Source organism: Arachis ipaensis, chromosome B3 (assembly GCF_059453495.1).
Source record: "Arachis ipaensis isolate K30076 ecotype BB chromosome B3, ASM5945349v1, whole genome shotgun sequence".
NCBI lineage: Eukaryota > Viridiplantae > Streptophyta > Magnoliopsida > Fabales > Fabaceae > Arachis > Arachis ipaensis.
The window spans coordinates 52555548-52569790 of record NC_142438.1 but is presented as its reverse complement, the minus strand read 5'-3'; the positions used below and the strand labels follow the sequence as shown (position 1 = coordinate 52569790).

General features: G+C 31.9%; 1 protein-coding gene across 1 annotated transcript; it reads left to right on the top strand.

Moving 5' to 3' along the window:
* The first annotated feature begins 13165 nt into the window (after positions 1-13165).
* LOC107633082 (uncharacterized) lies at positions 13166-13918 on the top strand. Its single transcript, XM_016336716.1, has one exon. The coding sequence runs from the start codon at positions 13166-13168 to the stop codon at positions 13916-13918; it is 753 nt and encodes a 250-aa protein (XP_016192202.1).
* Positions 13919-14243: the final 325 nt, after the last annotated feature.

Genomic DNA, 14243 nt, shown 5'->3' with positions numbered 1-14243 from the left:
CTCTATTTTTGATGGATTTTCTTTCTTCCAAAAATTTTTACCAGAGTTTCCGGGGTATTTTTTCTAATAAAAAAGATACCAAATTAAAATCAGCAACAAAGATTAAAAGCAGAAGTCTAAAAGTACATCAAATTCATTTTTGGAATCCAATGAATCAAATTTAAACCAAGAAATAAACGAATTTACCTGGTATTGGCCAGGACATTTACAGATAGTGTAGAGCTCGTCTGAGTCTGTAACAGAGGTTCGCTACCCAAATTTACAGTCGGCATTCTAAGAAAAATAAATAAATATTACTCAGTAAATCCAGAGGAATTAGAAGATGTTTTAGTAAACAAAGAAAAAGAACTCAATATAAGAAATCGAATCTTACATCTCGTATAAATCATTTTGCGCCTTTGTCGAGTCAAAGCCAGCCGGAGCAACGTTTGTTTTCTGAGCTCCATCATTTCTTCTCTTTGCTCTCTTTTCTTTTAACAGCTGCAACGCCTCTCTTCTTCTTTCGGCAACGCTGACCCTTACTCGTTCACTTCTGAAAATTTATAAACTAAGTATCAATGAACCTAAAATAAAAGTATCAATTAACCTAAAATATGATTTCAGAAACTTACTCCCTTTCAGATTCAGTTTTGCTTGATTTGGTTTGTTTTTTACACCCCTCTCCGGTTGTTTTATTTTTACTATCAGAGTTTTTTCGTTTCTTTTTCTCTGCAACACATACAAACACATCGAATTTATATCGAAGAACAATATCACAATTGTAATTTACTTAACAAGCATACACAAACAATTTTTAGCAAATAAAAGCAAAGCTAAACTAGATGAACATCAGACAATCATAGAAATGAATCGAAAATTATCAATTTCCAAACTTATTGTTTTTCAGATTCGCTTGTGCTCTCCGAATTTGTTGGAACATGCTTTTTTTTTGCTTTCTTTTTTAACCACCTTCTATGGTTGTTTTCTTTTTTTGTCCCTGTTTTTTCAATTTCTTCTTCTTCTCTGGGATACATAAGAACAAGCGCATAAGAACAATTTTAACCAAATACAAGTAAAACAAAACCAAATGAACATCAAACTTACTAGTTTTCGAATTCACTTGTGCCTTCTGAATGCGTAGGACTACTTTCAGATTCACTTGTTGTTTCCAAATCCGTTGGAACAATCTTTTATTTTTTCACCAGCCTCTATTGTCTTGTTCTTTTAGTCGGCGGTATTTTCTCGGATTCGGAAAAACTGTCCTCTTCCAAAGAAGAATCCAGCACAACAATTTTCTTTTCTTCTTTCTTCCGCTTTCCCTTCTCTTTCCCCTTCAGAGAAATTGGTTTCTTCTCCACCTTTTTTTCTTTTGTCTTTTCCTCCTTTGATTGTGCTCTATATAGAAGTCTCTAAAACACAAGCTTATTTAGTTAGCAGAGTATTTTAGAAGCATTTGAACTGAAATTTCAGAAAAAATTTTTGTTTAATTTACCATTGTATCGGTTGCTTCTTGAGAAATCCGGTCGAGCATCCTCTTCCGTGTCCAGTGGGTCCCTCACAGTGGCCTAGGAGCCTCAGGTGCATCCAAGCGAGGAAACTTAGATTCATGGAAATATATCAGCATCAAAACAAACACACAGCCATCAACGGACTATTTCTTTCCTTTCTCCTGTTATCAACCCCCTTCCTCAAGAAGCTCAGGACATGAGTTGCCCAATCCCACTGTCGGATATTGTCCACACGAAGGGCAGGTGGCTTATGGATCGGGGAGGCCATGGTTACCGTCGTCAGCAGCAAGAAGCACTTCTGGACAAAGACAACAAAAGTCCTCTGGAATTTCTACTGGTTCTTCTCCCCTTCAACACTCATCGAGGATAGATTTTGTCAAAGATGCCAATGTAGCACATTTGAAGCCGTCAATTATCTACTTGTCTACCTCATTCAATTTGACGTACTCAACTTTTTCAGGAAAACGATCTCCTATATTATTTTAATCAATCAAATAGGCTCAGTTTTATTTTTTGTACACAAAAGAACCGAAAATAAAGCAAGCAATGAACCGAAATAAGCACAAGGTGGAAAGTATATTACCGCCGTAATTTATGCCCAGCACAGCTGCTACCTTGTCAGGTGTTATGGATATTTTTCCATAGAGAGTGTCCAGGTATCCATAATAGTCATCATAGCAAGTAATGAATTCTCTCAAGAGGCTATAAGAGACGTTCATTTTCGGGACATGTGCCAGTACGTTGAATCCTATTCTTCAACAATATCTTTCTTTTCCTGACTCATTACCTTGAACACTCTCGCTATTGTGTTTGTCTGGCATCTGAGATCTTGAATTTTCTGCAAGGTTTCGAAACAGTATGTCATGATATATTTATAATACAAAATAGAGTTTATTTGAATGAAAGGGGATAAATATATTTAATGTGTATATATGCTTACGTTATAGCACGGCTTCTTCTTTTTTGTCACCATCATCTTTTTCATTTTTGTTGTTAGGAAAAAAAAGTTAATACTTCACTCATACACTGACAAGCACAAGCATGCATATTTTCATCAAGTGAATCAAAATTGCCAAATCCACTAAACCGAACACAATTGATGTTTTGAATAAAATGTGATAAACATTCAATCATCAAGAAAAAATATTTTTGCATGCAAAAGAACTCAACTAAACACACTAACAATCAATCAAGTGAATCAAAATGACCATCTCCACTGAACAGAACACCATTCATGTTTTGAATAAAACGTGATAAACATTCAATCATCAAGAAAAGTATTTTTGCATGCAAAATAATTCAACTGAACACACTAACAATCAAGTGAATCAAAATTACCAACTCCACTGAACTAAACACCATTCATATTCTGAATAAAACGTGATAAACATTCAATTATCAAGGAAAATATTTCTGCATGCAAAAGAATTCAACTAAACACACTAACAATCAAGTGAATCAAAATGGCTAACTCCACTAAACTGAACACCATTCATGTTCTGAATAAAATGTGATAAACATTCAATCATTAAGAAAAATATTTCTGCATGCAAAAGGACTCAACTGAACACTTAACAATCAAATGAATGAAAATGGCTAACTCCACTGAACAGAACACCATTCATGTTTTAAATAAAACGTGATAAACATTCAATCAACAAGGAAAGCATTTCTGCATGCAAAACAACTCAACTGAACACACTAAATTGAAAGAAAATAAGAACGCATTTTCATTCATATGCCCTAGTTACGCAAAAATAATTGAATCAGAATAAGTCGATCTACTAAACGAAGCAAGTCAATCCAGTAAACCTAAAATGCAACTAGGAGAAACGTGAGATTGCAAGCTTTTAAATGAACAGTAGTTTTTATCATACCTTTCGCAGTCTCTATTCTTGTTTTCGTTTGTTTTTTCTTCTTTGTTCGAAATCTTCTAGCGATTCTTCGGTAGTACCAGTTTCGACATAGAACACGAGTGAAGTTTGAGAGATTTTGAGAGAGATTTGAAATTCTCCAGTAGCAGTTTCAAGGTTGAAGAAGGAACGTTATTTCATATTCAAGGCACGAATGAATGTTAACATTTCGGGGGTTTGGGATTGATAAACCACTATTTTACAGTTTATTTTGTATTGAATTGAGTGGATTTTATCAACTATTCTTACACTTATTCATATAAATTGCATGGTTTTATAAATCCTTCCGAATTTGTGCTATGATTGAAAACATGCTTCTTTGGTCTTAAAATTGCTAATTTTTAATCCTCTCTTATTACCATTTGATGTCGTGATATGTGTGTTAAGTTTTTTCATGTTTTCTAGGGAAGGAATGGATTAGAGGATGGAAACGAAGCATGCAAAAGTGAACGGAACACAAGAAATTGAGGATTTGAGAAGCTAGAGCTGACGCGCACGCATGGACGACACGTACGCATGACCGGTGCAGCAGGCAAACAACACGTACGCGTGGATGACGCGTACGTGTGGACGACGTGTACGCGTGGACGACGTGTACGCATGACCAGGAATTCGTTCAGTGACGCGTACGCGTGGTTCACGCGTATGCGTTACGAGCGTCACGTGCCTCAGTTACGAGAAAAAGTTGGGGGCGATTTCTGGGCTATTTTTGGCCCAGTTTTAATCCCGAAAATAAAGATTAGAGGCTGCAGAGTGGGACGAATCGGGGGGATCCATCATTCATTGATTTTTCATTCATACACACTTTAGGTTTTAGATGTAGAATTCTAGAGAGAAAGGCTCTCTCCTCTCTCTAGGTTTAGGGTTTCTTCTTCCAATTTCTCTTTAGATTTAGGTTTCAGTCTTATTTTAATTTAGTTTTCTCTTACTTTTATTTGTTCTAGCACTTTAGTTATCTACTTCTCTTATTGATTCCTTTATTTTGCCAATTTAGTTTATGAGTTACTCTCAATTTTCATTAATGCAATTTATGTTTCATGTTTCTTATTGTTCAATTGCTTTGTTATTGTTATTTCCTTGCTTTGATTAGTCTTAGAATTTTCTATGCTTGTCAATTTTCTATGTTTTTATTTTATGCCTTCCAAGTGTTTGATAAAATGCTTGGGTGGATTTTTAATTTAGATTTTTATGTTCTTGACTTGGATTGATTAATTAGAGACTCTTGAGTTATCAAAATTCTTTTATTGATTGGTAATTGAAAGTTGCTAGTTGGCTTGAGGCTCACTAAATCTAGTCTTTGATTAGGACTTGTGAACTTAAGTCGATTTTGCTCGCTTGACTTTTCTTTATTTGTTAGAGGATAACTAAGTGAAAGCAAATTACATTTACCATCACAATTGACGATGATAATGAGGATAGGACTTCTAACTCTCTTTCCTTGCTAAGAGCTTTCTTAGTTATTAGTTTATTTTCTTGCCATTTTACTTTCTTGTTTCTTATTACAAAATCCAAAAATATACTTTTTCATAGCCAATAATAAACTACACTTCTCTGCAATTCCTTTGAGAGACGACCCAAGGTTTAAATACTTCGGTTAATTTTATTGGGATTGCTTAAGTGACAAATAAATTAAACGTTGACCGAGGATAATTTGTTGGTTTTGGAATATACTTGCAACGTGATATTTTTGTGAAAATCTTTACCTTCTCTTTTATGCTTTTCACGCGTATGCGTGACTGACGTGTATGCGTCGGCTCCTCATTCTGCTATCCACACGTGCGTGTGGATGACGCTTACGCGTCACTTCTTCTTTTCATTTCTCCTTTTTTCCTATTTCCTTTCTTCTTCCTTTTTTTCTTCCTTTTCTTTATTCTTCTCTCACTTTTCAAAATTTCACTTCTCATTTTTCTTATCTTTCTTTTCTTTTACTTATTACATTTGCATACTTGCATTCATTGTATTTTAACTTTGTTGTTTGTTTCCCTTTTCTTTTCTATATTTGTTATTTTAATATTGGTGTTAAATTTTCTTACTCATCTGTCAAATATTTCTTCCTTTGTTTTGGTGCTTAGTGACTTATTTTATATTGTTGGGTGATATTATTTATAGGTCAATGCGAATCTTTTATTACACTTGTATTCCTTTTGCATTGATATGAACTTATATTGTCTTTCATGACCCACTCTCTCTCCCTCATTGTTGTAATTCTTGCACTATTGATATGCCATCCGCCTATATTATTTTTTCACTTGCATGTTGTAGCTACCATGTAGTTGAGAACCTCATTATTATTTGGTATTAGCCCACCCATATTTTAATTGTTTGCATATCTTTGTTTGTGCGTTATTCTTCTTCCTTTTTCTCTTCTTTCAGGATGGCCACCAAGAGGAGAATGGAAAAACTTCTAAATGGGGTGACACACAAGTCCCACAGCACAATCTTTGGAGAAAGTGCATCAGTTGTAGCAACTCATCCACTTGCACATCTTTGCATGCACTGAGGACGGTGCAATTTTTAAGTATGGGGAGTCGATACTGACTTCCATGGGGTAACAATTCCTTTTTCCAATACCAATTCTTACTCTTCTTTGTTAGTTAGTTTTTGCATTGCATAATAGATTGCATGTGTAGTTAGTTGCTTGCATTTATGTCCCACTTGGTTGAAGTGATAAATTCTTTTCCAAGAAACTATTTTATAGCATTTCACTAATTTGAATTAAAATTTTTGTTGAACTTGCTTGAAGAAATTTATTTTGGAACATGATTTAGAGCTCGAACACACAAAACCAGTGAGATTTTGAACCTATTTGATTGGTTGCATCTTATCAACCGTTGTTTTATTATGGTGTGTATTGTTCTCTCTAAAATTGTGATCTTTATCTTGCTTGATTCTATATTTCCATTGTTTGATGTATGCATGCACTTCCATTGTTTGATGTGTGTATGCACTTACGTGATTGAGGCCTTTGTTTCACTATTGCTCACATACGCACATGGCCTTACCCTTTCATTATTCTTTGCAAACCAATGTTGAGCCTTTTTTACCCCATTTGTTCTTTATTTTAGGACATCATTAACTCTAAGCGGAAAACAATAAATGTTCCTAATTTAAATCCTTGGTCAACTTAGACTAGTGAAAGTATTCATGAATTAAGTGTGGAAAAATTGGGTATGGTAACATTTGGTTTGGGAATTGGATATGTTATACTTTTTGTAAAAATGTGAAAAGAATGTTGAGGACATATTCATGTATTCAATACCTTAATCGTATGCATTGAGAAAAATAAAAGAAAAAGAAAAGCCAAAAATAAAAGAAAAATAAAAAGAAAAAAAGGAGAAAAAACAAAAGGGGACAAAATGCCCCAAAGTAAATGGTGGTAGCAATGCATATGAGTTGTACTCAAATTCGGATGCATGAATATGTGGAAAACATAGTTAATGGGTAGTTATATTTTATATTCTGATTACATGGATTGTCTTAAGTTAGGTGGGAAGTTTAGGTTAATCAAGGATCCAGATTTTAGTCTACTTGACCAAATACAATCCTACCTTGACCCTAACCCCATTACAACCCTTAACAGACCTCTTGATATGTGTATTTGTGCATTAAATTTTTGTTGATTGGTAGAAGAAGAGCAAGTCTTAGAAAGCAAGCTTAGTAGAGAACTGGGAGAATCGACCCTCAAACACTAGAGTGATTAGAGTGTATACACTTCCGGTGAGGGTTCGATGCTCGATTCTTTGTTCTTGGCTTTCACGAGCTTTCTTCTTGCAAGTCTATTTATACTTCATTTTATGATTTGAATTAGTGAAATCCAGTTCATATTTGTTCTTAAAAGATTTATTTACTTTTAACCAAGTAGGCAGAAGCATTTCACATGTAGTTGCATCCATATAGATAAGTTACATTGCATAAGTCTTACCATTTTTCCTTCACTCTTTTGGTTCTCTTGAGCTTAGCATGAGGACATGCTAATGTTTAAGTGTGGGGAGGTTGATAAACCACTATTTTACGGTTTATTTTGTATTGAATTGAGTGAATTTTATCAACTATTCTTACACTTATTCATATCAATTGCATGGTTTTATAAATCCTTCCGAATTTGTGCTATGATTGAAAACATGCTTCGTTGGCCTTAAAATTGCTAATTTTTAATCCGCTCTTATTACCATTCGATGCCGTGATATGTGTGTTAAGTGTTTTCAGGTTTTCAAGGGAAGGAATGGCTTAGAGAATGGAAAGGAAGCATGCAAAAGTGGAAGGAACACAAGAAATTGAGGATTTGAGAAGCTGGAGCCAACACGCACGCATGGACGACGTGTACGCATAACTAGTGCAGCAGGCAAACGACGCGTACACGTGGATGACGCATACGCGTGGATGACGCGTACGCGTGGATGACGCGTACGCGTGACCAGGAATTCATTCAGCGACGCGTACGCGTGACGAGCGTCACGTGCCTCAGTTACGAGAAAACGCTGGGGGCGATTTCTAGGCTGTTTTTTGCCTAGTTTCAAGCCCGAAAATGAAGATTAGAGGCTCCAGAGTGGGACGAATCAGGAGGATCCATCATTCATTGATTTTTCATTCATGCACACTTTAGGTTTTAGATGTAGAATTCTAGAGAGAGGGGCTCTCTCCTCTCTCTAGGTTTAGGGTTTCTTCTTCCAATTTCTCTTTAGATTTAGGTTTCAGTCTTATTTTAATTTAGTTTTCTCTTACTTTTATTTGTTCTATCACTTTAGTTATCTACTTCTCTTATTGATTCCTTTATTTTGCCAATTCAGTTTATGAGTTCATGTGTTACTCTCAATTTTTATTAATGCAATTTATGTTTCATGTTTCTTATTGTTCAATTGATTTGTTATTGTTATTTCCTTGCTTTGGTTAGTCTTATAATTTTCTATGTCTTGTTAATTTTCTATGTTTTTATTTTATGCCTTCCAAGTGTTTGATAAAATGCTTGGGTGGATTCTTAATTTAGATTTTTATGTTCTTGACTTGGATTGATTAATTAGAGACTCTTGAGTTATCAAAATTCTTTTGTTGATTGGTAATTGAAAGTTGCTAGTTGGCTTGAGCCTCACTAAATCTAGTCTTTGATTAGGACTTGTGAACTTAAGTCGATTTTGCTCGCTTTACTTTTCTTTATTTGTTAGAGGATAACTAAGTGAAAGCAATTTATATTTACCATCACAATTGACGATGACAATGAGGATAGGACTTCTAACTCTCTTTCCTTGCTAAGAGCTTTCTTAGTTATTAGTTTATTTTCTTGCCATTTTATTTTTTTGTTTCTTATTACAAAATCCAAAAATATACTTTTTCATAGCCAATAATAAACTACACTTCCCTGTAATTCCTTTGAGAGACAACCCGAGGTTTAAATGCTTCGGTTAATTTTATTGGGTTTGCTTAAATGACAAACAAATTAAACGTTGACCGAGGATAATTTGTTGGTTTAGAACTATACTTGCAATGCGATATTTTTGTGAAAATCTTTACCGACAATTTTTCTCCGTCAGGGACGCTTGTATTTCACGTTTCATTTAATGAGATTGAATTTTTTTAGTATTGGAACAGTTTGGATGAACTTAGATAAAAAAATTACATGAATATGTAGCCCAACTGTTTTGTTTATTTTTTTATAATATAAATTATTGATTCTATTAAAAAGACCAAATTAAATAAAAAAATATTAAAAAATTATGACCAAAAGAATACTAAATATTAACACATAATTTCAAATTTTTAAAAAAAATTAAATGACCAAAAGAATACTAAATATTAACACATAATTTCAAATTTTTAAAAAAAATTAAGGCCAAAAGAGTATTGAAAAAAATATAGCTTTGAGTAATATAAATTCATAGTTTTTTTAATAATTTTAATCTAAACTTGATTTTAAATAATATAATTCAAATAATATTTATTTTGTTATAATTCATTTTAATATAAAATTATCAAACATAAATCATATTAACATAAATTTTTTTTTAATCAAAATCAAATTTATAATATCAACTTTATACAAATTCTCATTTGTAAATTTTAATCCAAACACATATTATAAGAAGACTATTTCATTTAATGCACTTGTATATAAAAAAAGTGATTATAAAAATCATTATTTTCAAATATATAATTTAGATTAAATATTATTTATTAAATAAATATATATTAACATGATATTAGAATCTAATAATAATAATAATAATAATAATAATAATAATAATAATAAAGTGGAGTCTATAACAATTATTATTATAATAGTTATAGTAATTATATAATTTTTTAAAATTTAAAAATTATTATTAAAATTAAAGTAATAATTTTTTATATTTTAGAATATTTTTTATTTTTATTTTTTAAATTAAAAATTTTAATATTAAAACATTAATTTAATTTTAAGAATAATTTTTAAATATTATCAAAATTATATAACTATTATAATCACAAAAATAATAATAGTCATTAATTTATTATATCATACACCTAATAACAATAGTAGTAGTATAAAAATGAATTTAAATTTTTTAAATTTTAAATTTTTATTTTAAAAATTAAAGTATAATTTTTTATTTTTAAATATTTTTTTATATTATTTATAAAATAAATAATAAAATATTTTATTTTATTTTTTAAAATAAAATTTAAAATTTAGAAAATCAAAATTTTACAAGATAAAGAAGATAATGAAAGCAAAACTCCGTGTGGAAAATGGGGGAGCAAGGAAGGTTCCGGGGCGCACGACGCATGCACCAAAACGCGCAAATCAAAGCACGTGGCAGCACCCAACGACTTTTCCGAAAGAGCACATTTCGTTCTCGTCATTAACAAATAATTTTGTTTATGTAATGCCCAAGTAACATCGACCATATATATATATATATATATATATATCAATCAAGTGGGAATAGATTATTTATACAAGAATGTGAGAATATAATTATTATTATTATTAAATTAAATTGAATGATTAAAATTAAATTAATTTTAAAAATTAAAATTAAAATTAAAAAAAAAATTTTTATTAAAAGTGAAATTTTTTTTCATATTATTTTTTTTTGGGTTTAGATATAAAAAATAAATTCTTAATTTTTGAATATCTTCTTATATTGTGTTATTCTCTTTTCTATTAGTTTCGTCACTATTATCGTTGGTACAATTTTTTTTTACGTTGTTGCTTTTTTGAGTTGTTAGTTGCTGTTCCTCTTGTTCAGATTGTCTTGGAGGCACAAGGCACAGATTTCGCGCTATGTCATCTTCGACGTCTTATTTAATTTTAGTCATTTTCACAACACACGCAAGAAGCAAGTTAAGGAAGGGTTGCACTAACTAATAACGAGTAGGTCGAAACAGTGAAAACTAGAGACGGATAGTTTCTTAATTTATTTGAAAACATTTCGGATATGACACTCATTGACACTTGTCTAACACGTGTATCTTCTTTGTCCAACCGTGTTGTAATAAAAAATAAAAATTCTTTACTAAACACGTTTGCACACACCTAAATACCATCACTTGTCAGCGTCTCCAACTTTATTCTTAACTTGTATTTTTAAAATGAGTTTAGAAATAATATATTATTAATTATTAAAATAAAAATATTTTAAATACTTTATATAATTAAAAATAGACAATAAAATAATTAAAAAATTTATTTATATTTTAATATCAATAAAATATTAAAATATTGTTATAATTTATTTAAAAAATACTTTATATTTTCTATATATGTCGTGTCCTCGCATCTTATAAAAATTTTAAATTCTGTATATCTGCGTGTCTTATGTCTATGTGTCTGTATTCGTGCATCATAGCTAATAATAAAGGGAATAACACATCACAAGATTTTCAAAAATTAGGAATTTATTTTTGATATTCAAATGCACCGAGAAAAGAATAGAAAAAGAGATGTGAAAGAATTTCACTTTTAGTCAAGAGGAAGAGAAGAAATAATAATTTTAATTTTAATTTTAACTTTTAAAATTAGTCTTGGTCATTCAATTTAATCCAACAATAATAATTACATTCTCACGTTTTCATATAAACAAGTCATCCTCACTTGATATATCCCTTTATATATATATATATAATTGCCATAAGCGGTTCTGTAAACGATATAATATTTTATTCTATTCCTGGAGATATTTTTATAGATTTTGTTAGGTAGATAATGGGTTTTATGAATAATATGAATAATAAATTTTAAAATTAGTCTAATAAAATAAAAATATACTATATTTTTAAATTACTCACATAAATTTTAATATTAGAATAAATATTTACACATCTAATAAATTGAATATTCAATATACCTATTGTTTATATTATTTAATATTTTTATTGTATATCAATACTTTTCTTTTTTTTATTCACTATTTAAGTAGTAGTTGGTTGAGGCATGTGCTTTGTGGGGAACTTGTACAAATTTTGTAAGCAAAGCAGATTTCCATTATATTTAACTAGATTAACTAGATATAAATAAATAAATAAATAATATATATGCAATAAAATTATAAAATTAATCATAATTTAATTGTTAAAAAAATAAGTGTAGGTAACTTATTTAATTTTATATTATAATTATTTTAAAACTTTCAAGAATATTATTTTCTAGTAATATATAGGTATAGATGATTTATTGAAGTCACGGGTGAGAGACTGAGTCAGCGTTGAGGAAGATTGTCACGCTCATAACTCTTCATATTCATTTCGATCCAATATTTTTTGTTTTGTATATATGTCCACTCATTTCTTTTCGATCTTTATCCTATCCTTTTATATGTGAAACTAATTTTTCATGTGTTATGTGGTACAAGAGATCTTTCCAATTGGCGTGGTCTTTAATCTGTGGCTGGATGAGGACAGATAACATAAAGAGAGACACTGGATGGCAAAATAGAAAGTTAATTAAAAAATAGAAATGATTTTCTTTTGTTTGATTGGAGAAAAAAATGTGAAAAACAAGTAGAGTATAGCTAGCCTTTGTCTATTTTACAAAAGGGTAAATTATACAAATGTATCCAAATAATTGTTGCTTACAAAAATCATCCCAATTTTGTTATCGACAAAAATATTCTTAAATTGTTTAAAAATACGATAAAAATATCTAAAAATAATGTTATCTTTTTGTAAGCGACAAACAACTTTTATATTTGACAAACTGCTTATGCATTTGATCCAAAATTTTATAAAAATATTTAGATAACTATTTAAAAAATACACACAAAAAATCGAATAAAAATTTGATCTCTATCTTTTTTTCACTTTTTAAAAGTATTATTAGTTATTGACAAAAAATCACAACAAAAAATAGGGTAATTAACTTTATTAAACCAAAGAAGAAAAAAGGTAACGCAATTCACCCAAAGCAGAAATCCACACGTGAATCACCCAGGCAGCATTTCTATACAAATCGAAACAGCATTGTGAGATTTAGGTTCCTATGCAAATCGAAACACCCTTGGTCGATTTATTCATTATCAACGTAAATCTAATAGGGGTCTTTCGATTTATGTGAAGATACACAAAGTTTCCATATAAATTAAATCTACATGATCTGTTTCGATTTATATATATATATATATATATATATATATATATATATAGCACCTATCCTAGTAAATCTCATGGAGCCAATTCGATTTATGTACAAAAGGTGTGATGGTGTAATTCGAATGGGACTGATTAGATTTAATAGGATCGGAACGCCTATAAATATAAAACCAACGTCAGTTGAGAAGGAGAGTAAAAACTACAATGGCTAATGAAGAGAGATTTGTAGTATTAATGCACTATAGAGGGTCGATTAAGAAAAAAACACGGTCAGGAATTAAGTTCACTGATAAGGATCCCCTTAGTATTTTTCTGAAACCTTCAACTAGTTTCAATGAGTTCTTGAATTCTATAATCCAAAAGTTGGGGTTACAAGGCGTGAAACGGGTTGAGAAGTTGCTTTATGGAATCCCGATCTCAGTTTTACAGGATGACGTGAAGTACAATTCATTAGTAATAGGTAGTGATGAGGATTTGGAAGTTCTATTTCATTGTCGCCAGCAGTTTCCCGAGGTGAGGACGCCTGAGTTGTTGGCCAAGCTTGTGGATGTGGTTTCCAGCTCAGGCGGTTCAAACCGGAACCCTCAAGCCGTTGCAACGGCCGCATGTTCTACTTCGAGGCCAAGTGGTGCCTTGTCATCGATGCCTGTGATTGCGCCTGAGGCAATGTTGGTTGCATCCCCATCATTCGCAGTGGATCTAAACCGCAGTGGTGACGGAGCAGTTGGTATTGTTGATACGGCACCGGTTTCGTTGCATGGGTTCGCACCGGATGGTGTAGATGATGTATTACGGGATGATGATGAGGATGACGATATGGAGCCAGACATGATTGCTGATAAGAGTGGTGAAGATATAGTAGGGAGCAATCCAGTTGGGAGTGCGGGAGGGTCTGGTTCTGGGACGCAGCAGTACCCCCCTCACTTTTTCACGTTGGACTTGGATGCCATGAGATAGCAGGCGGATCATTCCGAACATGTTGGATTCGGTGCTAAAGGCACGCAGCAAGGCGAGGGGGTAACAGAGTTTTAGGTCGGTCAGCAGTTTCAGGACAAAGAGGAGGCCGTGTTAAGTGTGAAGACTTACAGCATCCGACGCAGGGTTCAATACAAGGTGGTTGAGTCTGATTATCGCAAGTATTATGGGAAGTGTAAGGAGTTCGGCAATGGGTGCACATGGTGTATTCGGATAAGTCTTCGACAGCACAAAGGGATTTGGGAGGTGAAACGGTACAATGGCCCTCATACTTGTCTAGCCACCTCGATATTGAGTGACCACAGAG

Excerpts from the sequence above, each read along its gene's own strand:
- LOC107633082 (XM_016336716.1), top strand. The coding sequence starts at position 13,166 with ATGGCTAATGAAGAGAGATTTGTAGTATTAATGCACTATAGAGGGTCG.